A 25,267-nucleotide genomic window follows, 5' to 3' on the forward strand; every position below is an offset into this window, starting at 1 on the left:
TCCGATTTGGTCGGAGACATTCGGTGACCAACCTCTGATATGTCGCGCCCACATTTTTGAGACCGAAAGGCCTAACTTTATAACAGTATAGCCCCGCGTCCGTAATGAAGGACGTATGCTCCTCATCCAGCCCATACATCGGGATTTGATTGTATCGAATACGTATCCATAAAGCTCGCAGCTCGTGCCCTGAGGTGGCATCAACGAGCTGGTCGATCCTCGCAGAGGGAAGCTGTCTTTCGGGCAAGCCTTGTTGAGGTCGCTGAAGTCGACGCAGGTCCGCCACTTGTCGTTCAGCTTCTTTACCAAGACCGGGTTAGCGACCCAGGTAGGATGAGTCGTCTCGAATGGACCATTTCAGAGGAGGTTTTTCACTTTCGATTTTAGTGTGGCGTACCGCTCTGGATCCATGCTCTTCTTTTTGGTGAACCAGTCTGGCCTCACTGTAATGTTAACGAATGGCAAATAATGTCGGGCTGATCCCAACCATATTTGCATGCGACCAGGTAAAACGTCAATGTTTCCTTTAAGAAGTTATCAGCTCGGAAGCAGCTGAAGGTTGGGACAGCTCCCAATCTTTAATACTCGGCTTGGCTCCTTTGGATCAACCGAAACTTCGGGCAGATCCTCAACCAGGCCACTAGGAAGGATTTGACTTGCGGATCTATGTTATCCTCCGCTGGTCCAAGGTGTGGTTCGATCCGACTGATCGCCATAGCCTAGCGAGGCACACATTGCGAAATGCCCTTCCTTTATCTACATATGTACCGCTTTATATAGCATTCGCGAGATGCGCTTTGCGATCCGCTTACCTCCCCTATCCCTGTTGGAGTGGGGAACTTCATCTTGAGGTGATAAATGGAAGTGACTGCCTTGAAGCTTCTCAACAGAGGTCGCCCAGATTCCATTAAAGGCGATAGGCAGTCCACGACAGAAATTCGGTACCCTAGTCACCTCGTCGTAGTCGCCGAGCGGGACTGGTAGCTAGATCGTTCCTCTAGGGATCAGGTGGTCCCCTGTAAAAAGTAGAGAGGCATCGAGGCGGGGTTAGGTCGGCTCATCTAAGTTCATTCTATCGAAAGCAGTCTTGAACAGGATGTTCACAGCACTTCCGTTGTCCACAAGCATTCTGCAGACATATGAAATCCTATCAGGGGCGTGATCACAGGGATCCTGTGAGGATGGTGCAAGCAAGTGCTTCTTTTCGCAGAAGGTGATCGGCTCCTCTTTTCGAGCGCTTTTGTGGTCGCTGCGAAGTATTCATTACTCTGATCGGGTCGTGTATGCTTCGGAGCATACCTTCTTGCGCTCCTCGAGTGTTCCCCGTGAGGTGCAGACCTCCGAAAATTTATTAACGCTACTGTATCCGCTGCGATCACGAAGCTTTTTCTTTTGATCCCTTGGCTCTCCTTTGGGGGGTCATCAATATACTCCTTGAAGTGCCCCTTTTTAAGAGCTCTTCGATTGCCTGCTTTAGGGCTCGGCATTCATCAGTGTGATGCGTTATCCCGATGGTAACGACAGTATTTTTTGCTGTTCTGACCGTAGCAGGAGTTTTCATTGGTTGGCACCGAGCAGGCTGGCCTCCTGGATTTGTTAAAGATCGCAGATATGGACACGTTCAGTGGAGTGTATGAGGTCTGTCCCTGTGCGAGAGGAACAGGAGCATAGGACTTTTTGTGCTCGTAGCGGGGTTTCTTCCTTTTCGCTGATCATCAATGTCTCTTTTGCGGTCAGCTCTCCTACTCTCCCCTGACCAGACATACCGCTCGAAGCGCCTTGATCGCGGCGGCGGAGTGCTGCCAACGAATTTTCTATTGAGATACTTTTCTGCAAGATTGTAAAATCTGGTGAGAGAACATCGTCCTTAGCCGCAGTTCTTTCCACAGGTCGGTTTACGGACGAACTCCAGCCATTATAAGTGTTCGGATGGACTCTTCTGGAGCGTGAGCCACTTGTTCAGCTCCTATGGAAACGGTCGATGTAGGATTGCAGGGATTCGTCTCTTTCTTGCTTATGTTGCTGGGATAGCTCAAAGGCATCGAAATTTCTGATTAGCTTGGAAATGCCGTAAGAACGTCGTGCTCATCTGAGGCCACGAACTGATTGATCCCGTTAGGAGCGACCTTAACCAACGCTTGGCGTGAGAAGTGAGCGTCACAGCCAAACAGCAGCATTTTGCAAGGTCCGAAAACTGGTAGAGCTCCATGATCGTTGAACTCGTACAAATGATCCTGCGGGTCATGGTTCCCATCAAATGGTCGCATGTCGGGCATTCTGAACCCTGGTGGGAGTGGAGCAACTAGCACTTCGGGAGAGAATGGGGATGCAAGAGGCGACCTGGGCCTGTTGTTTTGCTGCTCCCTTAACCTATCCAGAGCTCGTGTAGTCCTCAATTTGCAGTAACGGGCCCAATTGGGGGTTGCTTTCACCATGCGAGTCCGGCCTTTGCGATTACGGTTCAGGGAAGTCCGGAGGTCAGATTCCTCCTCCCTTGGCCGGCATTTCGGCCGCACTCGACACACGTGGCTAGAGGCATGTGAAGGCGATGATTGCGCGAAGCGTTTCATGACCCTCGCGGTGGTACGAACCGCCCGCGAGGTGTGGGGGCACCGCAACGATCGGGATCATTCGTTGGCGGGGATAGAATTATCACGCCTGGCATTTTTGCTTGGGTTCGCCTGCAACGTGGCATGGGATAGCTCGGGATTTACTTTGCTCGAGTTAACTTCGCCGGCACCCTGTCGCGGGCGCGATTTGCGCTCGCTGGTCCGTGGAGCCTATAGGTTACCTTTTGCCACCTGCTTTCCCTTACGTCTACGCGCTGCAGTGCTCACGGCACGGGCTACTGCCCTTTGCGCGCTTCACGTGACCTGCAGGCGTCTTTGGTGGTTGCACCGCCCCAGCTGTTGTAGATGACATGCCTTGGTCCAAACGATCCAATCTCTGGTTGACCGTCTGGAGATATTGTCAAACCTCTCCAGGTAGTTCTATGGCGGGGTCGAGTTGCGAAGCTACCGGGATATCCCCCGCGACATTTTGAGGAACTGGAAGTACCCTGGAGAGGGTATCCCCTTAGGTCAAGGGGACTCCTTCAGCGCGCTGATTAGCTTGCTCAGATCTGTTGGCAGGCATTTGTTGTTGTAGGACCAGTAGGTCGAAGATTCTCCGATGAAGGGTAAACGCTAAATCAGGCCTTTCTAGCACCAAACTGTTGATGCGTGGATTTTGGGCACCAACTAATTGACACGTGTGGAGCGTTGATTGGACAAGGACACACAGTGAATAGGAATTATCAAATGGAATGAATGCAGAGAGTTTTTAAAGTGGTTCGGATGCTAAGGTAGCAAATCCTACATCACTGATGTTTAATATGGTAGGTCAGGTCGTTAAAGGGACTGACTTACAGATGATTGAAAAGTAATACAAAGCCTTTTTTGGAGAGAGAGAAAGTTCTAATGTCAAATGATCGAATCCCTTAATGAAGGGGTCTTCCTCTTTTATACCAGCTGAATGGTGTAATCATCATTAAACTTGGGTTGGTGTGAATGTCAGAACATAATCAGGCTTTACGTCCCATTACTCATTTCCCAAGCTGATTTTACGCGATTGGAGCAGGTAAGCAGACACGTGGAGCTCCAGGGTGCTTGACAGGCTTGACGTGCGCTTACCATTCTGAGGGAGTAGGCCACGTTTCGTCACGTGGCTCCACATCAACCTTTATTTCCCAGGCATAACACTGTAGAACAAGGACGATATTTTCTCAATTAAATATTCTAAATCATATGATTTCTGTTGTGATAATAAGTCGATCATATGCTAAATGGCTTTAATTAATGATTTAAAGTTATTAAGCAATTAATATACCACCAATCATATCCTAGCTGCCTTATCAAGAGATTGTTAAGTTCACTAGTTGAGGCCAATCCTTTTGAAGAACCCCAAGAGTCCACCAATTTCAACCCATATACGACCACCTTCCGTTAACAACAGACACACCAGCTTTGCAGGAAAGAGATTGAAAGTAATATTTCAAATTTATGCACTTTTGTTCTTTTTCATTCCTCTCTTATATTATGTCAGATTAAATTTTATTTTACTGTAACTAGCAGTAAGTGTATTGAATTAGTTTGACCGATGTCATTTTGTATTTGTAATTGTCAGCAGTTTGCCGTCAAAGCTTGGCGGAACAATCCCGATTTAAATGGAAAAGTTGAATGAAAAACCGCCAGACTTTGTAGTTTGTACCATTACGTTGACTTAGTCTTAGACTTCTTCAGATTTGCAATAATAATTTTTAAGACTTTATGTTGCAATTTGTAGTTCATTCCTGACCCGTTCAGATTTGCATCCAAATTATATGTATATACAAAACAAACAGTTTTTTTGTGAAATCTCACGGGATATATAAAATTGGTCATTTGATGTGATGTAATGTCTAATTAATTTTGTAATGTTAATGGTCAAAATCTGCAAAGATTCAGATTGCACGAGGAATTATAATAATAATTGGCATCTCTTCACGTGTATTACTATTGCTCTAATTTGGATGAGAAATTATGAATAACAGATTTTGAATAAGTCTGCTTTCTCTCTGTTCGCAAATTGTTTTAAATCAGCTTTTTAAATGATTGCATAACTAATATCCATTGTGAATAAACTAGCATAAGGAATCAATCAAGCTATACGCAGGAATTTTTCGAATTCCAGCCTCTACCATTGCTTTCCTTAGATCAGCAGCATGACTCCATCTCTCAACCCCAGCATGAATGTTGGATAACACCACATATCGCCCACAATGTTGTGGCTGTAATTCAAGCAGCCTTTCCCCGATTTCATGCCCCAACTCAACAGCCCCATGAATCTTACAAGCCCCTAAAAGAGCTCCCAAAACTGAAGCATCAGCCTGAATAGGCATATTTTTTATAAATTCAGTGGCTTCACTCAAAAGCCCAGCTCTTCCTAACATATCAATCACACACCCATAGTGTTCCATTACTGGTTTAACACCAAACACACTAGACATTGAGTGAAACAATTCCAAACCCAACTCCACAAATTTAGCACGTGCACAAGCTGTAAGAACAGCAACAAAAGTAACCTCATTAGCACAAAACCCTTGTTGTTTCATCTCTTCAAACATGTCCAAAGCCTTCCTCTCTCTACCATTACTTGCTAGGGAATAAATTATTGCATTCCAAGTACAAACTTCTTTGTACACCATTAAATTAAAAACCCTTCTCGAGTGGCCCAAACAACCCGCCTTTCCGTAGAAATCAATCAACGCCGTCCCCATAAAAGCACTTAATAAAGTTTCATTCCTCACAATATATCCATGAACTTGCTTCCCTAAATGAAGACCAAGACCAACTCCCCCAACTAAACCAGCGCATGATGAAAGTACACTAACATAAGTAGCCTCATTTGATTTCACTAAATCTCCATTCACAATCATATTCTCAAAAAACCTAATTGCTTCCACAAAACAACCGTTCCTCGTAAACCCATTAATAACACTAGTCCAAGAAACGACATCTCTGTCTAACATGCTCTTAAACAGCAAAACAGCAGAACCCATGTCGCCATTTTTCGCATAAGCATCAATCATTGCATTACAAGCAACAATGCAAGGATTTGTAATTTCTTCGAACATTAAACGTGCATCACATACATAATTGGCTTCACCGTACAACGTTAGCAAGGATGTTTTGACAAATGGGTCAGATAAAACGCCGCGTTTAAGGGCTTGGGAGTGGAGAGTGAGGGAAGATAAAGAGGGTGGTAAAGAAGAGGCGATTGTGGCTTTGATCAATGAAGGGAAGGTGTAGGAGTTGGGGAGGGCTTGGTGGGCAAGCATGTGAGTGAAAACAAGGAGGGAGTTGTGAGGTTGGTTGATGTTGAGGTAGGCTCTTATTAGAGTGTTGTAGAGAAGAGTGGCTTTGAATGTTTTGGAGTTTGGGGGGGTGGTAATTAGAAGGGAATGAATTTGTTTAATTTGGTTTGGGTTTTTGATGAAGCATTGGAGAAGTTGGAGTAAAAATTCAGGGGAATATGGCATAACAACTTACTATTTCATTTCTTTGGAACTTCAAGAATCATACAAGTTGGACTCATTTATGAAGCAAAGAAGTTGGTCATTATTCATTAGTATTTAGTAAACCAAAAGAGTAAACGACTTTTTCCCACCAAAGGTTTGGCCTAAGGACACTTTCCCATCTAAAAAGTTTTAAAATACAGCTTTACCACACATGTTAAGATTCATCCATTAAGTTTAACTGGAGAAGGACATAAAAGTAAATTCAAAAAATAATTCAGGGGTCATTTCATCCCTTACATAAAAACCCTAAGTCCTCTCAAATGCTACCATGCCACCGTCGCCCCCATATAAAAACCCTAAATCCTTTCAATTGCTAAAATGCTGATACCAGCCGATTCAAACCAATTTCAGCTAGTTTTCTCACCAAAACTTACAAAAATCTTCACTTCTTCATCCTTTTAGCCTTATTCTAGCCTAATTGTCCAAGATTTGGCTGGAATTAAGACATTTTCCATGGAAAAAACCCAACCCTTCGCACTTCCGATCCAAGCCAAATCGGCCTGTTTCTGGTGTCGTCGACGTCCCTCGACTCCACCAAAATACTCCCCTCACCTCCCTTATCAAAACCCCTACCACTCCACACTTGGTTAGTGAATGAGAAAGAAGAAAAGAGAAGAATAAGAGAGAAATTTCTATCTTTACACCGTTTATATTATGTGATATAACAGATTTTCCTAATGGAACATAACGGTGGGTGGGAAAATGGTCGTTTTGAAAATTGATAGGTTGGAAAAAGTGGCATTTTGAAACTTGATGGATGAAAAAGTGTCGTTAGACCAAATCTTGGGTGAGAAAAAGTCATTTACTCAACCAAAAAGTGTCAAATGTTGTGGATCGGACTAATCCATGAGTGCAAACTGAATTTAGTTGCGGGCTGTGTTTAGGAATAGTCCACTTGGCCCAAAATCTAATGCGTCCCTCTTCGTCTTCACATATAAAGCCTTTATCATGTCAATCTTGTGGAAAATAATAATGTTTAGCTCCCACCCCCCTATTTTAAAATTTATTTTTTATTTTGAAAAATTTAATCTTAACTTAAATTATTCGAAATAATATCATAATTTCTAAATACACTCATACTTTATTTTATACATTTTTTTTTTTTTAACTTTTAACATTGAATCTTATAGAAACCCTAAACTTAAATTTTAATAACATAATCTTAAATGTTCATAATCATTGAAACATTTTGTTTTATTTTAATTATTTGTTTGTTAGATGAAGATATTATACTTAAATTATGAAAACATAACTGAATGAATTTGAAGAAAAAAAAAGGTTGAAATTAGAAAATTAGGGAGAAAAAAAGTTTAAAGAAAAAACATAATTAAGCGTGATTTGAGAAAAATGGTGTAAATTAGGGAAAATAAACCTCATTCAACTTAGAGGGTTATTTTTTATATTAAGTAAAGTTTAAAGAGATTCTTTTTTAATTATAGAAGATGTGTAATTTAGCAATAAGAAATAAAGAACAATTAAATGAGGGTTAAAAATAACTTGCTTTTAAATGTGAGTATGTACTTAAAAAGCGCACTTCCAATGTTGTACAACTTAAAGATAGCATAATGACTTAATTGTATACTGTATATACACATTTGTTTGATGTTACTACCCACCTATTCTATATTTTTATCCAAGAAAAGCGAGAATAATCCTAAACTTGGTAGCTGCCGAAGCGACAACGTTTTTGTGTCGAGTAGGAGTAGCCTATATCTATCATTACCCGACGCTCATATAAATATCGATTTTGAGTCAGATTGCAGCGAAGAATGTTAGCAACGGCTTCCAGAATCTTCAGCAAAACTCCTCTCTTTAAACCCTCACTCGCTCGCACGCTCTCTCCTTCCACTTGCCGTTTTACCGTCCGGTCAATGGCTGATTCTGCAGCTTCTCCCTTCAAGAAAGTCCAGATTCAGAGAGACGATACTGTGAGTATCATTTCACAAATGGCTATCATTTCTCTTCTTTGAACTTCTGATTATTATTATTATTATTTTAACCAAAAATTCGAACTTCCATTTATAGTAATAGTAATGACTGATAAAGCATCTTTTTTGACATGAATGGAATAGACATTTGATGCATATGTGGTTGGGAAAGAAGATGGTCCTGGGATTGTTGTGATTCAAGAGTGGTGGGGTGTTGACTATGAGATCAAGAATCATGCTGTCAAAATCTCCCAACTCAATCCTGGATTTAAGGCACTAATCCCTGAGTAACTATCTCTCATCTTTTCATTTTTTTTTTTTTTTTTAATTTTACCCTTTTTCAATGCCGTATCAGTTGCCACATTGGTGTTCTTAAAATATAATTTTTTTTCTTTTTATTTTGGTTTCAGTTTGTATAGAGGAAAAGTTGGTTTGGATGTTGCGGAAGCACAACACTTGATGGACGGTCTTGACTGGCAAGGGGCTGTCAAGGATATCGGTGCTTCAGTTAATTGGCTTAAGGCAAATGGTTCTAAGAAGGTTCTGACACTCCACTTGTTTCTGTTAGTAGTGTAATGTCTTGTGGTTGCGTCCTGATGCATGCCTAATATTTGTATTTCTGTATTGCATTTAAAAAAGAATTTTAAGAGTTCATATGCATTAGTAGGTGCCTGTGATTTATTCTGCAAAACATTTGGGAGGGAATGTGTTATTCCTTGGAACTTTTGTTTAGTTTGACACTTACATCTTTAACATGATGGTTTAGAAGGACTTGATTACCTGAGTGGTGCATAAATGTACCTGTTTAGTCTCATTTTCTGTTCTACGAATGAATTATGATAACTTTATGATTATGTAGAGCCATCTCCTGAACCTGTTTATGCAAAGTCGCTTCTGCTTGTGTTTGTAGATTATATGGTTTAGTCAATCACATAACTTAAAATGGTTTCAGCTGCCCTTATTTTGACACATATTCTAACTAGTGTCAGCTTCCCTCTGCCACACAGGTCAAAGCAATATATACCTCCCCTGTTGATGCAGAAAACATATACAATATAGCTAAATGCATCCCTCCTTCTAGCCACCTAACTAAAAAATATCAGCTACCTAAGATCTGCCTTAATGATGCAGTTTTAGTCTTGGATCCTGCTCCACTTCTCCCAGCCCAAGCCTTAGCTTTAATTATCTCTCTTGGGAATGGTTGCACATCTTAAGACAACTTTAAATTCATTTCCATCATACCTGTGGATGTATGATTCTCCCCCTTAGGCTATTCTTTTCATCATTTCATGACTCATGAGGTGTGTTTAGCCTAAAAATATCTGCAATGAGTAGCACATCAAGCTATTCTCTAGACCAGTAAAGGATGAATTCATGTCATAGAGTCCATTCCCCAAACCTTGACTTCGAAATCTTGTTTGATATATGCCATGTCTCCTTTATCTGATACATAGCATCTTAGAAGTATTACATGAAAGGAACACATATATTGATGGTGATAGAAACTATGCATTTATTGAGAGTTTGTTTATGTTTCATCGCATTTATGATCAATTACTGACATGCTTTCTAAATCTACTTTTCAGTTTATAAAGCTGAAGATTTTAGATATGCTGGATTTAATTTTTTATGTTGCTTTCATTTGGTAACAAACTTGTGGCATTACAATAGGTTGGCGTGACTGGATATTGCATGGGAGGTGCTCTCTCTATTGCAAGTTCGGTTTTGATTCCTGAGGTTGATGCTGTTGTTGCGTTTTATGGAGTTCCTTCATCAGAGCTCGCGGATCCTGCCAAGGCTAAGGCACCTGTTCAGGCTCATTTTGGGGAGCTTGACAATTTTGTTGGCTTTTCAGATGTGACGGTAAGGAATTCCTTTTCAACTCTCAGTTTTTACTAATATTTTTTACTTTTATTAAATCTTGAAGTCACTTCCATGTCCTTGGATAAGTTGCAAGAATGATGTCCATGACCAGTTTATATATTTGTTTGCATTTATGGAGTGCATGGATGGTTTGTTATGTGAGGTTTGGTATGATACTGCACTGTTGCAAACATCAGTTATGGCGTTTATTTTATTTTTTGAGGAGCTCTAAAATTCCCCTTACTTCATCCTTCTCTCTCTTTCTCTGCCTCCTCTTCTCCTTTTTCTCTCCCCTTTGTCTTTCCCTCTATCCTTGCCTTGTCTACCACAAAAACAGAGATAGGGGGAGAGATGGACAGTAGAGAGGCTTTACCATGTTAGCCAGTATTTAGCCTCTTGGTCCTACAATTTCATGTTACACAGTCATTAGTTTAACTTCTTGGTCAGATGAACTTCTAATATTTGGTCAAATCACTCAAAATAGAAAAATCACAAACTTATCATAGAACTTGAAAGATCACATTGGATCTCTTGAAATTAAAAGACTAATTTCAACCATGAAATTTGGCCCTATAATATACCCTTGAATTTGTGAAGATTTTGAATATAGAAAATAGTGACTCCTTATAATGTGAAAGCCACTTTAGAACTTGCTACTAAAATTCAATAAGAGATTGCTTTTCTTTTTCCGCTCTTACTTTGTGTCTGTCTCCTTTCTCGTTAATTTTTTTCCCTATGCCTAGTGGTAATGTGATGCCTTGCTAAACTAAGGTAGTAGGCCATTTCGTATCATAGAGGAGTCTAAATTTGTTTAATTGGTTCTATTGCAGTTGTAATGCTACTTTTAACTAAAGCTATTTACTAGTTCAGAATTTTGTTGTCAACAGAGATAGCCTTTAATGACCTTCATGGATTGGCTGCCATGCAATATGTTAAATTAATTCAAACTCTACTGTTCTTTCTATAAGTACCTTCTTCTTGCTAGATAACCTGATTTTAAGTTTGATCATGTGGTGTCTGTAATGGTTTATTCTATTTTCACCCATACAAATGAATGTAATATAACCGAGAGCATCAGAAAATTAAGAGAATTAGTGACTATTCAGAGAACTATAGAATGACATTCTGAGGAATTGATTTATATTGATTAAGTTCTGTCATTATCCCAAATAAACACTTCACTGAATTCTTTTTATCACTTTAGTGACCAGATGCCTGGGTAATATCTGTTTGTTTCCTATGTTCCTGCTGCAACGTTGAAGTTGAAACTCTATAGAAATTTCTAATTATTCTTTCTTTTGAGTTTCAGGCTGCAAAAGCCTTGGAGGAAAAGCTGAAACTCTCTGGTGTTCCATATGAGGTTCACATCTATCCTGGCAATGCACATGCTTTCATGAATAGGTCACCAGAAGGAGTGCAGAGGAGGAAGAGTATGGGAATGCCTGATGAGGATGATGCTGCAGTCGAGCTGGCTTGGTCACGCTTCCAATCATGGATGACTCACTACTTATCTTAAATAATTTGCTAGTTGGATACATTTCTAATACTCAGCTTGCATGATTTGTTAAAAATTAGCCTGGTGTATTGCCTAGACATGTTAGAAGGCTGGGAAGTATGCTTCCCTTCTTTTCCAAAAAAATCCTTATTCCTAAGGTTGTGTGTGGGTGACTTTGGAGATTTCACTAGCTGTAATATCTGAAATGGGTTTGGCTGACTGCTTGTAAATATTTATGATGTGGCTTTCATGTTTAAATAAAGGTATCCCATCTTTTTCTTTAGGTTGGACAATTAGGTGGGCACGTAGCTTTATCTTGTTTTCTAGAATGGGGTTGTATTTATATGCTGATGGTTTTTTGGTTTGATTGAAGTAAAAACTTAAAAAAGAAGTTGTGTGAACAGGGCCTTGGGCATCTTTGGACTTTGATAAAACAAACTTTGACGGATATATGTTCCTTCAGTGGACCTACAATTTGCAATCAAGTCTTGTACAGCTGACTATTATGGACTTGGGACACGTATTAAATTTTGGAAGGTTTCGAGATTTGACAATGGGAGAGCATTGGGGAAGATTTTGTTTCACTGTCTCGGGCCTGCTTGATGTTTGATGAAGACTGTTTAACAACGACTTTTTTTCGGTTCAGCATCAATGGCCGTTTGGGCTTGGATCCTGTTTTAAAAAATTGTGATTCAAGTAGGGATGGCCCTCTCCTTTCACATATTTTCAGCTCTCGCGGCCTGCCTTGAATGAGAATTTCTTTCTATTCAACCTTTTCGATCATTGCTAAATCTACAGCTTTATGCATGAAGACAACATGGTGACATAGTTGAGAAATTGCTTGGAAGTTACAGATCAAATTTGTTAAATTGACGTGTGGGGGAAATTCTATATTATAATGACATAAGAGTCTATCGAAAGCGTGTCAAAATCTTTCTTCTGGATGTATCTCTATCCTTTGGAACGCTGCTTGGACATTTTTCCCTTTCATATTACACGCGAGAATACTGCAAATACTTTTCCATTTGTGGTTTGAAATTGGCGCCCTCTGTAATTCTTCAAATTGCACTTGTACATTGCTATTTTGATTGTCGTCTTCTGTGAGATGGAATCTTGTTGACTGTTAAGCAATGCATCAAGTTCTACACTCGTAATCTAATTTGAACCCCAGACACAAACTCCATCTGATTCTTGAATTGCATATGAATCTAGAAGATTTACTGAATCATGACTAATCCGGGTTCTTAAACATAGTAAAAGTAAAACTTGAGGGAATCTCAGGGGTATTTACAGGGAAAGCAAGTGATAATTAAAAAAATCTCAAATAATTAAAAAAATCTCAAAAAACTGGGGCTGTTTGTAATTATTATCAATTATTAGTAGCACTCGTAATTAAAGCAACAAATGCAATGGCATGCCCATCGAAAAGACGTAAACGTGAAGTGTGGTAAATCCCAACTGGCCAACTTGATTTTGTTGGGTCTTCATTCATGAAGCCGCCATTGCAAACTGGAAACTGCATGCATGTATCATGGTCATTGTAGCCAACTGGAGCAGGCGTTTTCTTTTGAAAAAGAATATGTGTTTGAATCAAGGGGCAGTGTTAACGAATAAAGATAACACTAATTACTGCATGTTAGGTTAACTAATACACGTGATGACTTGATTGACTACAGTACTTTTGTAGTTTGCGGTTCAACTTCTTCTCACATATTCAAATCAAAATCAAATGGACCACAGATGGGCACGGCTTCAAGCTTTTCAACGCTCTACTTATCTTCACTAATTTCACATGCTCCTTTTCAGTTCTCCGTTGGATCGCTAGGTTACATTGGTTTGGTTGTTGAATGTGAACTCAGTATTTTATATATAATATTATTCTCTTCTTCAGTTTGGTTTCACATTTCAATTTCTAGGCTTTAAATCTTAATATAGTTGTCAAGTACCATCAGTTGTTATTATCAAACAAAGACGTTAACATGACAATATCCAACCTCAATAATGAGATCAAACTACTCTAAACTCAAATGATATTTTCTGTGAATTTTAATGAGAGGTTGCCAGATGAGAATCATAAAATATATATGAAAATGTTTTATGCTATAAGATTATAATACTTTATACTAATGTATATACCGATAACTAGTTATTGGTCTACAATTTAAAAGAAGGGGAGATGTCCTTGTATGTTTGTATAAGAAAACTGATGAGATGAGGGCAATGGAGTGATGCATGAACATGCATGCTTGCGTTGAAATATAATAAACAAAGAAAAAACACATGCTACCAGAAAGAGAAAGTAGAAGTAGCTGCTTTTAATTGTCTGTGTTTGGTGTAGACTTTTGTGTGTGCATGACAATCTGTTCCTTATTATTTTAATCACCATTAATTAGTAGAGCTTAAAGAACCAAATAAGGTGGGAATCCCAGGTTTTCAATTCAATTAATTAATGGTTCTTCTAACATAGTTTAATTTAGATTATTTATCTCTTTTTGTGTTAAGCTAAGGCTAGGCTACTTCTCTGCCTGCTTCTTCATGATCATTATCTGTCTGCTGAGATCCAAAATCTTCTCTGAAATCAGTGAGCAAATTTATAACGATTTGTGGAACTCAATGTGTTTTGATTTCAGTGCTATAGATTACTCAAGGACTCACCAATTAATTCTTAAATATATTATATAATACACCTTTCCCATCAAATATATACATATATTTAACAAATCATGATCAAACTTGAACATTAAATTTGGACTACGCACCCATACAATTGCCTTTCATACATCATGTTTCTGGAAAACGTAAGTGCAGACTCCTGGCATGCATATCAATTGTAGGCTAAGAGTGTGTGTGTGTGTATATATATATATAGATCATAATAAACAGAAAAGAAATTAAATATATAGTTTCATGGATTTGTGGCTGCATTATAATAACTTATATATAAAATTAATATTATGTTCCACGAAACCTGCAAGTATNGCTTTTTCCAGTCGTTCAATGGCCCCTCCCTACAGTTCTTTTGAATTTCAAATAGTATTTAAGATCCTTAGTTTTCGATTATCTAATAAATCACTTAATGAAAGTAGATTATCGTTCCAGCTATTCAGAAATTGAATGACATTTAACTTTAACAAGTTGTTAAGAAATTGGAAATATATGGTTTACAAGCTTTTTGAACTGTGAATGGCATAGACGCATAGTTGTAGCAATGTAGCATAAATGATAATTATATTTTGTTGCTTTGAAATCCATGAGTATGTTCCAATTTTTACCAAGAAATTGTTATTCACCATATTCAATTATTCATATCAATTTGCTTTTTAAATCTTAATTTAAATTTTACAAGAAATTATTAGACTTTATATTTTCTTACCTTAAATTTTGCATTTTTAATAAATTAAGTTAATTAACTACTGAAATTAAACAGTCAAATTGTTAAATATAATACTTATCAACGTACTAGTTTTTCACAATTAAAATAATTAATTTTACGGAAAGTTTTGATTTATACGGGACAAAAATCCCCATTCGGGGGATAAATTCCCCGCGAAGCCCCGGTTATCGGGATGGGGATGGTCATGATTTTGTCCCCGCAGGCCAGGGATGGTCATGAGAAAAATCCCTGCTCGCGGGGATGGTCTTCGAAGAGGGTAACGGGGACGGGCCCGGGCCCGGGGCATGGGGTCCCCGACCCGGCCCACGCCCATCTCTAAAGGCGATGGACTACTTGTAAAATTCACACTTTTACATATTCTTTTTTACTCTCTCAAGTTGTGGGTAGAAAATTGATGTAGAAGTTGCTTAAATTCCACAAGTTTTAACACTAATTCAAGTTAAGTGACGCTCCTACCTTTAATAATGCATCCCCCACCTTTAATTTTAACATAAGAAATTAAGTTCAATAGACATGTAACACCATTAATTAATTAATTTTAATATCTTTGGGTATTTATATGGCAAAGTCACTAAGATTATCAACTCTCTCTAGTGACCAAAAAGATCTGAATTAATTGAATCACGTTTTAGTGGTGGAATTTATTATTATTAATCTAACTTTAACACTTTTTATGGTGACATATCTTGTCAATTAAAATGTTCATGGTGGTTTTTTTGTTGTGTATCTTGGACTATACACGCCTTTTCTTTTGTCGGCCCTCCCCTCTCTCAACAATCTAGTAGTTAGTAGTTGCTTTTAATTCTTTCCTTTCTCCATACTGTTTATATTTCTTCACCTCCAACTCTAATTATTTTTATTTTTCACTAAAATTCATTAATCTTATGATCAATTAATTAACTACAATTATCTTTGCATGATTTAGAGAAGTAATTCAAATTGTGTTAGTCACGAGAATTTTGATGAATTGTGTTAGTTTAAATTTTCAGCACAAAAAATCCCAAATAAAAACCCTCTTCCCCAATATGTATTACACTAAAATCAGCAGTAGATACAGGAGATCATTATTGGAAAACAGTAACTCAGTTTTGATCAATAACGCTTTAGATGCTAACATTTGCATTAAAATGACTTAATGAGCGTTGAAAGTGAATGTTTCTATTGATAAAATGTGGCTAACCAAGCTGTCGATGGATTCACTTGAAGAACCACCCTGCCTCAAGCAAATATTTGCCTTCTCCTTTAAGCACAAAATTCTGCCTCTGATTTCTTCTCCTTCTTTATCCACCATTAGTCTTCTAATTGTCCTCTCAATCTTTTCTCTATCAAGACCATTCTCCAGTTGCACCCCAACTTTCCAAACATCACTTACATATCTTGCATTGACACTTTGGTCAGTGAAACAAGGCATACAAATCATAGGAACACCTTCACAAATGCTCTCCAATGTTGAATTCCACCCATTATGAGTCCAAAATGCTCCAACAGCAGGGTGGGCCAGCACCTCTTGTTGTGGAGCCCATTTCACAATATGTCCCCTTCCATCAATCATTTCCAGGAACCCACTTGGTAATGGTTCAAGCCACTCCGAACCATTGGTCAATCCGGGTCGAACCACCCACAAAAATGGTTGCTTGCTATTGGCTAGCCCCCAGGCTATTTCCAAAAATTCATTTTCTTTTATTGCAGCAAGACTTCCAAAGCTCACATAAATTACTGACTTGGGTGATTGTTTCTCTAGCCAAGAAATGCAGCTTTGATCTTGTGTCAACAAGCTGCTTGAAGAGGCTGGAAAACATTTGTGAAATGGGCCTATTGGAAACATAGGGACTGAAAATTGTTGGCCAAGATTTGCCAGTGCTGATTGCTCAAGATCTTGAAATGTATTCCAAATAAATCCTGAAGAGGCCCTGGCTCCATCAACCATGCCATTTATTAATTCATAAATTGTTTCTGGAGATCGCGAGTTGATCGTTGGAAGGTCTTTTACCTTGAGAGGTGGAAGCTCTACCACTGGTTCTTCTAATTTAGAATCTGATAAAAGAAACATTAACGAACAAGCACACATGAGAGCCAGTTTTGGCAATACAATCAATGAGATCACTAAATGCAGATGAAAACTGATTATTGATAAGAAAGATTTTAAAAAAAATGGAACACACACCTTGAATGGGGAGATACCCTCTTTCTCTTAGAAATGGAAAAGCGGTAAAAACAACAAAGGAGGAAGCACCACCGGTTCTTAACACCATCATGGGGAGTTTGAGATTTTCAGCAACAGCTTCAGTGAAGGAAAATATGGCATCTGAGATCAGGCAAGCAACTGGCTCCTCCTCAACATCTGACAACAACTTAGTTAAGCAATCGTGAAAAGGCTCTACACATTTTGTGTTAAGCAGTTGAACAAGAACAGCAAGATCAGTTGTGGAGGCTTCAGATTCAGATAAATTTTCAGGAATAAAATGGAAAGCGAAGTGTGGGTAGTTTGAAGGGTTCGGAGAGTTGAAGTTGGTGTGTATTATGGTTATGGAGAAGCCTTGTGAATGGAGAATGTTTGCTAGCTGTAGCATTGGATTTATGTGGCCTTGAAATGGAAAAGGAAACAGAACCAATCTGCGACCCTTTCTTTGATGCATCTCTGTGTTGGTTTGGTTCTCCATGGAGCTTTTTCTGCTTATGAATGCTAGAACTTATTAACTGTTTCTTTACTTAAAGGAAGTACTTTGATCTTTGTTTTTTAGCTAAGTTTTTCTACAGAATTGATAATTAATTCTTTGAAACGCGCAAGGTTGCTATTGGTTTGTGTGCATATGAGAAAATTGGGTTTGCCCAAGAACGGTGTGACCCTTGGATCACGAACTAAGCCTAAAGCTTCCAGTACAGCAATTGAACAGGTAGCCCAACTGTTTTATGGGCTCTGGCCCAACAGCAGTCAATTGGGTATTGGGTTCATTTTTTGACCCGACAGCCATTTTAAAAGATTAGTTTGGTAATAGTTTCCTAGTAGATGAGGGTGGAACCTGGAAAAGATTTCATTTTAGAATAATACTATACATACATCATTCCCATACAATATTTCTCATACAATATTATGTAGTAAGATGCAATTAGGTGAAAGTTTAATTTTAACTTTAAATTAGCCAATCATATCTTGCCACATAATGTTGTATGGAAAATGTTGTTTGAAAATGATGTATGTGTAGTATTACTCTTCATTTTATAACGTTGCTGATGATATTGAATCCTAACTTTACCTAAGATTATACTTTAATTACTTATTCCAATCAAGAGAAGTTTTGACTATTTTTGACGTTGTGGCCTTTGATGAACTTGTCCTTATGCACTGTTTTTGTTGATAGAGAAATATGCACCAACCAGCGAAATCCGATCAACCTTACCGTGATCGGAACTGATATGTGCGTGATTAAGAATAATCAGCAATGTATGTAAAACAAATGCAATCAAGTAAAGACAATGAGAGTTTTAAAGTGGTTCGACGAGGATAACTCTGAAGCCTACATCCACTGTTTTTGTATTTACTATGAGAGTTTACAATATAGTTCCTATGTGAAATTCGTAACCCCCTCTTCCGCATTTGAGGGGATTTATATGCAAGATTTGTATAAAGAAAAGAGCGAAATTAAGGGGATTACAATTGATTTGAATAACAATTCCGATATTCTCACGATTGAGCGTTGTGATTACGCAGTGATCGCGGTTGATCTAGTCATTCCCGTAATATCTAGATCTGAAATAATCTGGAGGTTGATTGAATGATTCCTTGAACTGTTCGCAACTAGCTTATATTGGGTCAAGCTTCGGCTTGACGAACTTATGCTGGGTCAATTAATTATTGTTACCGAGCTCATTCTAGATCGAACTATATCCTTGCGTTGGCCCGAGCTTGACGGAAAAGCCTACACATTTTGTGTCACAACTGGCTCTTCCTTAACATCTGACAACAACTTAGTTAAGCAATCGTGAAAAAGCTTTACACATTTTGTGTTAAGCAGTTGAACAAGAACAGCAAGATCAGTTGTGGAGGCTTCAGATTTAGATAAATTTTCAGGAATAAATGGAAAGCGAAGTGTGGGTAGTTTGAAGGGTTCGGAGAGTTGAAGTTGGTGTGTATTATGGTTATGGAGAAGCCTTGTGAATGGAGAACGTTTGCTAGCTGTAGCATTGGATTTATGTGGCCTTGAAATGTTAGACTTTTTATAATATGGTCCTACACTTTTCATATAATTATATTTTGGTCCTTGCTGATGTGGACTTATGTGGTCATACGGTTGTGTCTCTTGAGCAATTGTCTTTAATGGAAAGACAACTGCATATAAGAAGGAGACTTTACAGGTCCCCATGTGACAGAGTTTTTATTTTAGTTTCAAAACCATCACTCTAAAATTGCAGTCAGTGGAAGATCCTGTAATTTTTGAAGGAGCAAGAAGATTAAACAATAATTGCTATGGCTGGAGGTTTGTCATTTACTTCCGCATATATTCCATGGAGATTTTATATTGAAATTGATTGTATTATCACTTTTATATGAATATTGGAATATGAATGAATTTTACATTTGATATCAGAGCATTATTTGCCTAGCATGAAGTTGCTTGTTGCAAATCTAAAAAATATTGCATAAAATTTGGGATTTTTTTCCATTAAAACCCATACTGTAAATCAAGCATAACTTTTATTATAAATAGAATCTGTTTTTTATTTTGGTGTCATTGGAATCCTTGTTGAAAAAGCTTTCCAATGGTATATTATTTGTCAAAAACGGAGTTCTGGATGCAAAGTTATGCTAGTTTAAAGTTTTGGTTAGAAATTATTATTTGGGTATTTTTGGAAGCCATTTCCGGCACCGATTTAGGACGAAATTGTCATTTGGGATGTCACCGATATAGGTTATATGTCCACATTTAAGTTTCCCCTTTAAATGCCGAAAAAATGGTCGGAAACGAGCTGTTACAAAGTTACAGAAAACATGGGTAAAAAGTTGCAGAAACGAGTCAAGAAGAACATGTAACTAATCAAGCTCTTAGTGATTGATTGAGACCCTCCTTGCCTTAGAGAAACATCCACTTTCTCCTTAACTGCATAATTTTGTCTCTCATTTCCTGGCCTCAGCCTCCAGGATTACTTTTCTAATTGCTCCTTCTATCTCTCCTCTCTCCAGCTCTTTTTCTAAGTGCAACCCAACTCCAAACATGACAACATATCTTGCATTCACCAACTGATCACCAAACAAGGCTGGCAAATCATAGGTACCCTTCACATATACTCTCCATTGTAGAATTCCAACCATTATGTGTCCAGAATCCTCCTGTAGCGGATGAGCTAGCACTTCTTGTTGGGGAGCCCATTTCACTACATGTGCCCTTCCATCTAGCATTTCCAGGAACCCTTTTGGCAATGGTTCAAGCCATTCGAATCCGCGGACTAATCCGGCCGAACCACCCACAAAAATGGTACCCGCTATTGGCTAACCCCCAAGCTACTCCAAGAATTCAGTCTCATTAACGGCGGCAATGCTTCCAAAGCTTACATAAAGTACTGATTTAGGTGCTTGTTTGTCTAACAGGAAATTGAACTTTTGTCTTGGGATAGTAAGCTTGAAGAAGCTGGAAAATACTTGTGAAATGGGCCTATTGGGAATATTTGCATGCGAAAGTCACGTTGTAATGTTGTCAGTGCATCTTGCTCAAGTTCCTGAAAGGAGTCCATATCAATCCTGAAGAGGCCTGGTTGTTCATCGATCTTACTAAAAATTGATAAAAATTCTCTGCATCATCTGTTTCAATATAGGGATGTCTTTCATTCTTAATGATGGAACCTCTTGCACTGGTGCTTCTGCTAGAATCTGAGAGAATAAAAAAACTAGAAAATGTAAATCATAAAAACAATTAAAATCAAAGTTTGAGTAATTTATTGGAGGGAAATGATAGAAACAAATATAGTCCTAACGATGCTTCAATTTTGATTTAAATACTTCTACACATGAGAGGAATAAAAAACTGAGATTTACCTTGTATGGGAAGTAACACCTTTTCATGTAGAAGTGAAGTGGCTGCAAAAGCAAGAAAGGAAGAGATACTACTAGTTCGTAGCACTATCCACGGAAGTTTAAGGCTATCAGCTACAGGTTGGGTGAAATGGTAGACGGTATCTGTGATTAAGCAAGCAATAGACTCTTCCTAACATTTGACAGCAACTTAGCCAAGCAATCCCGAAAAGGCACCACACAATTAACATTCAGGAGTTCAATAAGAGCTATGACATCAGAGTAGAGGCTCCACCTTCCAAAGCCATCTGGGATTGAGCAGAAATCGAAGTGAGGATAGTTACAAGTGTTTGGAGAGTTGAAGTTGGTGTGGATTACGGTTAGGAAAGGCCTTTGTCATAGAGAATATTTGCAAGCTGAAGCATGGGTTTATGGACCTTGCAAAGGCAGTGGAAAGAGTACCACACGGCGTTTCTTCCTTTGTTGCATATGAGACTCTCTTTGCTTCTCCATGGAATCTTGTTCCCTAATTCCTTTTCGTTTCTCTCTTTATTTCAAGGATGGTCCCTGGCATCTTAATAAATAGTAAGAGAATGTCGGTGAGAAATGTTATGGTAATAATAATTTGATTGTACGAAACAAATGTTCTTAACAAATAAAACAGCTTGCCTAATGTAGTAATTTTTTTGATTTTGTAAAGAGCTAACCAGACTTACAGATACGACAAATTGAAGGTAGATAGCTATACTTCATGCTCAGGTCAACCAGAAGGTTGCGTGTATAATCCGAGACCACGGAAAAATTGTCTGTATCACTAAACGTAATACACATGATATGATTGATGAAGTAAACCAGAGGTTGAAGAAGTGGAGAGTGATGAAGCCAATGATGTCATAGTTTATAACCGGGCAAAATTGGTCCATTTCACTGCACAAATTCTGTCACAAGGGACAAAAGAGGTTAGTGTTGGTTTTAGCTGGGATGTAAAGGAAAGAAGAAGAAGTTGAACACAAAGGAAAATTGCTGAAGAGCTATGTGTTTACTCACACGTTTTCGTTACTTTAAAACTGCAATTATACAAAGGTTTACATCAACTATTACACCAATGTTACAGTGATTTTTATCAGGATTACAGCAGCACCACACAATTGTAACTAAACACAAAATGCAGTTAACTAAAACAGCTGACTTTAACTGCATTGTTTCAGCTCTAATCACCTACTTCTTTCAGGTTTCAATCAGCTATTATTTCCAGCTACTATTTTCGGCTCCAATTAGCTGCTCCTTTTAGCTCTTCTTTTAGCTACAATGAACTGTTCCAGCAAAATATCACTTGGCTTAACAATTAGCCAAGATTGGACAACTCGTATTCAATAGTATGCAGAGCAGAAGGCACTAGCGGTGAAAGAACTTTGAAGTTTTATTTCTGTCTCGACCATCTGTTACTACAGTAAGTTAATTTTTACAATTCATAATTTATTAGAGAATCGAAGAACAGAGATTTGAAAACGTTCTAAAAGTGTTTATGTAACTAATCAAGCTCTCTATTAATTGATAGGAGGAACTCCTGGTCTTATAAAGATCCACTTTCTCCTTTACGCACATAATTTTCTTTCTCATTTCCTGAACCTCAGACTCCAGGATTTACTCTTCTGACAGCTCTTTCTATCTCCTCTCTTCCGGCCTCTTCGCTAAGTGCAACGGAACACCCTCCAAATATGACTAACATATCTTGCATTCCCATTTGGTTATCGGTTTTGAATATGATGTATACTTCTCTTAGCCTTGATGGATTGTCTGTCTACGCGCTCATTCAACGGCTCGCCAATAAGCGGGCGGGGATGAGGGGTAGTGTCCCCTGCACGGTAAGCCCAATGTCTAATTGGGTTTAGAATTAGTTACTAATATTTGGGCCTAGGTCGAGTTAGATTTGAATAAGCTCAAATAAGGTTAGGTTTTCATTATGTTTTTTTTTTTTTTGTAATAGTGAAAAACCTAATGTGAGAATAGAGAGAAGAGTAAGTTGTTAATAATATTCACTTTGTTTCTACAGTTTTTCTGATACTAAAAATCGCTCTATTTAAAGTTGGACGTAATTCTTTGAAAAATGAACAAACCAAGAATGTTATGTTATCATTTATGTTTTTCTTGTAACTTGTTTGCTTTTAGTTTCAATAATAAGGGTTGCAAATCATGAGGACCCCTTCACATATACTCTAATGTTGAATTCCAACCACTGCGTGCCAAAAACCCTCCGGTGGAGGATGGCCACACTTCTTGCTGGGGAGACCATTTCACAGTATGTCCTCTTCCATTTAGCATTTCCAGGAACGATTTTGGCAATGGTTCGATTTACTCCGTCCATGGACTCGTCCTGGTCGTACCACTATTTGCTTATCCCAAAGTATCTCCAAAAATTCAGTCTCATTAATAGCAGCCATACTTCCAAAGTTACATAAATTATTGATTTAGGTGCTTGTCTGTCAACCAGGAATTGGAGCTCCGATCTTGTGTCAGTAAGTTAGTTGAAGATGTTGGAGTTGTCGACTATTTCAACATTAATGAGCCATGCAAATGCATTCTGGTTCCATTGAAAGATTTATTAAGTTATTAATTTTTTATTGAGTTTGGGCTTAGGAATATGAATATTTATATATTAGGTTTTAGTCTTTTAAACTAGATAAAAAACACTTTCTCTTTTAATGAGTGATAACAATCATAGAGCAAATTCATTCATTAAGAAAGAGGCAGATAGACGTAGTTGTTAATAGGTGAACTAGGGTAAAACTCGTGTACTTCTTTTTTTTTTTATTTTGTGATTTGTGTGTTTGTTATTTGGTTTTGCATCATATCTCTATCTGGAATGACTTTTTGGGACTATGGGGAAAACTAGGATGGGAAAGTGAAAGTCATGTGTCAGTTTGAGGCCTGAAAGGAGTTCCATAACATCCTCAAGAGATCTTGGTCTGATAACCATGTCTAGTGACAACTGATAAAACTCTTGATGCAAAAAGTTAGCGTGATAACATAAGGCTAACACTCAACTATACCTTTAGGGTTAATAAACAAGTCTCAATCCAAAAACTTAAAGCCTTAAAATCTGAATAATTTATTGAAAATCTAAAACTAAAATAAGTTATAAAAGGACAACCAACCCCAATAGACTCTTAATAACAAAAGGAACAAAAACTAAATTAATTAAAAGAAAACCTGAAATAAAATGGGAAAAAACGTGCAAATAACTAAAACAGTCTTGAAACACGTCAAAACAGTAGATTTTGACCTCGAAAATGATCTCCAACCAGCTAAAACAAGTTGCCATGTCGGGGCTCGAATAAGCTTTCCAACGGTATCTTACGGCCCCGTAACTCTTCCCAAATCAAAAGTTATGGCGTTTGAATAGAAAATGCTCGTTTATGACCTTTGGGTTACATATAGACTTTTAACGTTCAACCCACTCCACTCTAGGTCACTTGCTCTAAACACAAGAATGTCTTTCACTCTCACTGGAGGAGCTCTGGAATGGTGCTTCTGGTTGTGAATCAGTTAGGTGAAGAAATTGAAACCTAAAATAAAGTGAGTGGGTTAATATTTAATAACCATAACTCTCCAAATCCAACTCGGCGAGGTGGGCAGTTGTGTTAAATGCATGTCTCCACAGATAGTTAAAATTAAGCTCGTGTAAAATGAGTCTGAGATGACAATTTATATTTGACAACCCAACTGAAGGACTCTCAACGCCATGATGAAGAATGGTATTCCTTTCTTTCAGAAATTAATGTAGGATGGTGGATGAATTGATGAGTGATGTCCGATTCATCCTTTCAATTTACAGTTTCTGTCACAGGGACCAAAGGAGTAATAGTACAATCTGCATCAGTGGACCATGCTATATCGGTTAGCCAAGATTGAACAATTCAATAGTTAGCAGAACAAAAGGCTGTGACTATTACTCCATGCCGATGCAGATTAAAGTCTGAATTATTATACGTAACAACTACATGCTTTCTACGATATCCCCAAGAGTTCCCTAACTATTTAATTGTCAATTTGTTATTGAGTATACAAGCCTTCGTCATCAGGAAATCTCAATTTTTGTTCAAACTGTATTGTTTTTTTTGTTAACAACGTCTGCTTCCAACCTCAATATCATTCAAAATAATCTGTAGGCGTCTTTGATTTTCATTGATAATTGGAAAAAGTTTGAGCAATCTTGATGATGAAATATTTATTCTCTCTCTCTCGATCAAATAAAATTACAAGGCCAATTATACGGAATAAATGTGTTTCACTTCTCATCTAACACGTTGACTAACTTTTTTCAATATTTGACCTAATCATCATATAATTCTCCATTTTCTCATTGCATGCCTGTTAATATAATTATTATTGACCATTATGATATAATTATGTTGTGACCATACATTGAATTTTATATATAAAATATTATTTTAATTATATATATATATATATATTTATTATTTTT

The 25,267-nt window shown here is 38.0% G+C and overlaps 3 protein-coding genes and 1 pseudogene across 3 annotated transcripts; 1 reads left to right on the forward strand and 3 right to left on the reverse strand.

Moving 5' to 3' along the window:
• Positions 1-4,636: 4,636 nt before the first annotated feature.
• On the reverse strand, positions 4,637-6,148 carry LOC116131847 (putative pentatricopeptide repeat-containing protein At1g10330). The gene has a single exon (XM_031417514.1). The coding sequence runs from the start codon at positions 6,056-6,058 to the stop codon at positions 4,661-4,663; it is 1,398 nt and encodes a 465-aa protein (XP_031273374.1). The 5' UTR covers positions 6,059-6,148; the 3' UTR covers positions 4,637-4,660.
• A 1,683-nt stretch (positions 6,149-7,831) lies between these two features.
• Positions 7,832-11,697, forward strand: LOC116131848 (protein usf). Its single transcript, XM_031417515.1, has 5 exons — positions 7,832-8,025; positions 8,170-8,312; positions 8,436-8,565; positions 9,697-9,888; positions 11,198-11,697. The coding sequence occupies exons 1-5, from the start codon at positions 7,867-7,869 to the stop codon at positions 11,402-11,404; spliced, it is 831 nt and encodes a 276-aa protein (XP_031273375.1). The 5' UTR covers positions 7,832-7,866; the 3' UTR covers positions 11,405-11,697.
• A 4,085-nt stretch (positions 11,698-15,782) lies between these two features.
• On the reverse strand, positions 15,783-17,437 carry LOC116131842 (UDP-glycosyltransferase 76F1-like). Its single transcript, XM_031417510.1, has 2 exons — positions 16,942-17,437; positions 15,783-16,811 (listed from the first exon to the last, which is right to left on the reverse strand). Exons 1-2 carry the CDS (start codon positions 17,435-17,437, stop codon positions 15,910-15,912), a joined length of 1,398 nt encoding a protein of 465 aa, XP_031273370.1. The 3' UTR covers positions 15,783-15,909.
• Positions 17,438-19,745: 2,308 nt separating this feature from the next.
• LOC116131829 lies at positions 19,746-21,270 on the reverse strand (annotated as a pseudogene).
• Positions 21,271-25,267: the final 3,997 nt, after the last annotated feature.

The sequence above is a fragment of the Pistacia vera genome, unplaced genomic scaffold (genome assembly GCF_008641045.1).
Source record: "Pistacia vera cultivar Batoury unplaced genomic scaffold, PisVer_v2 Contig244, whole genome shotgun sequence".
Lineage (NCBI taxonomy): Eukaryota > Viridiplantae > Streptophyta > Magnoliopsida > Sapindales > Anacardiaceae > Pistacia > Pistacia vera.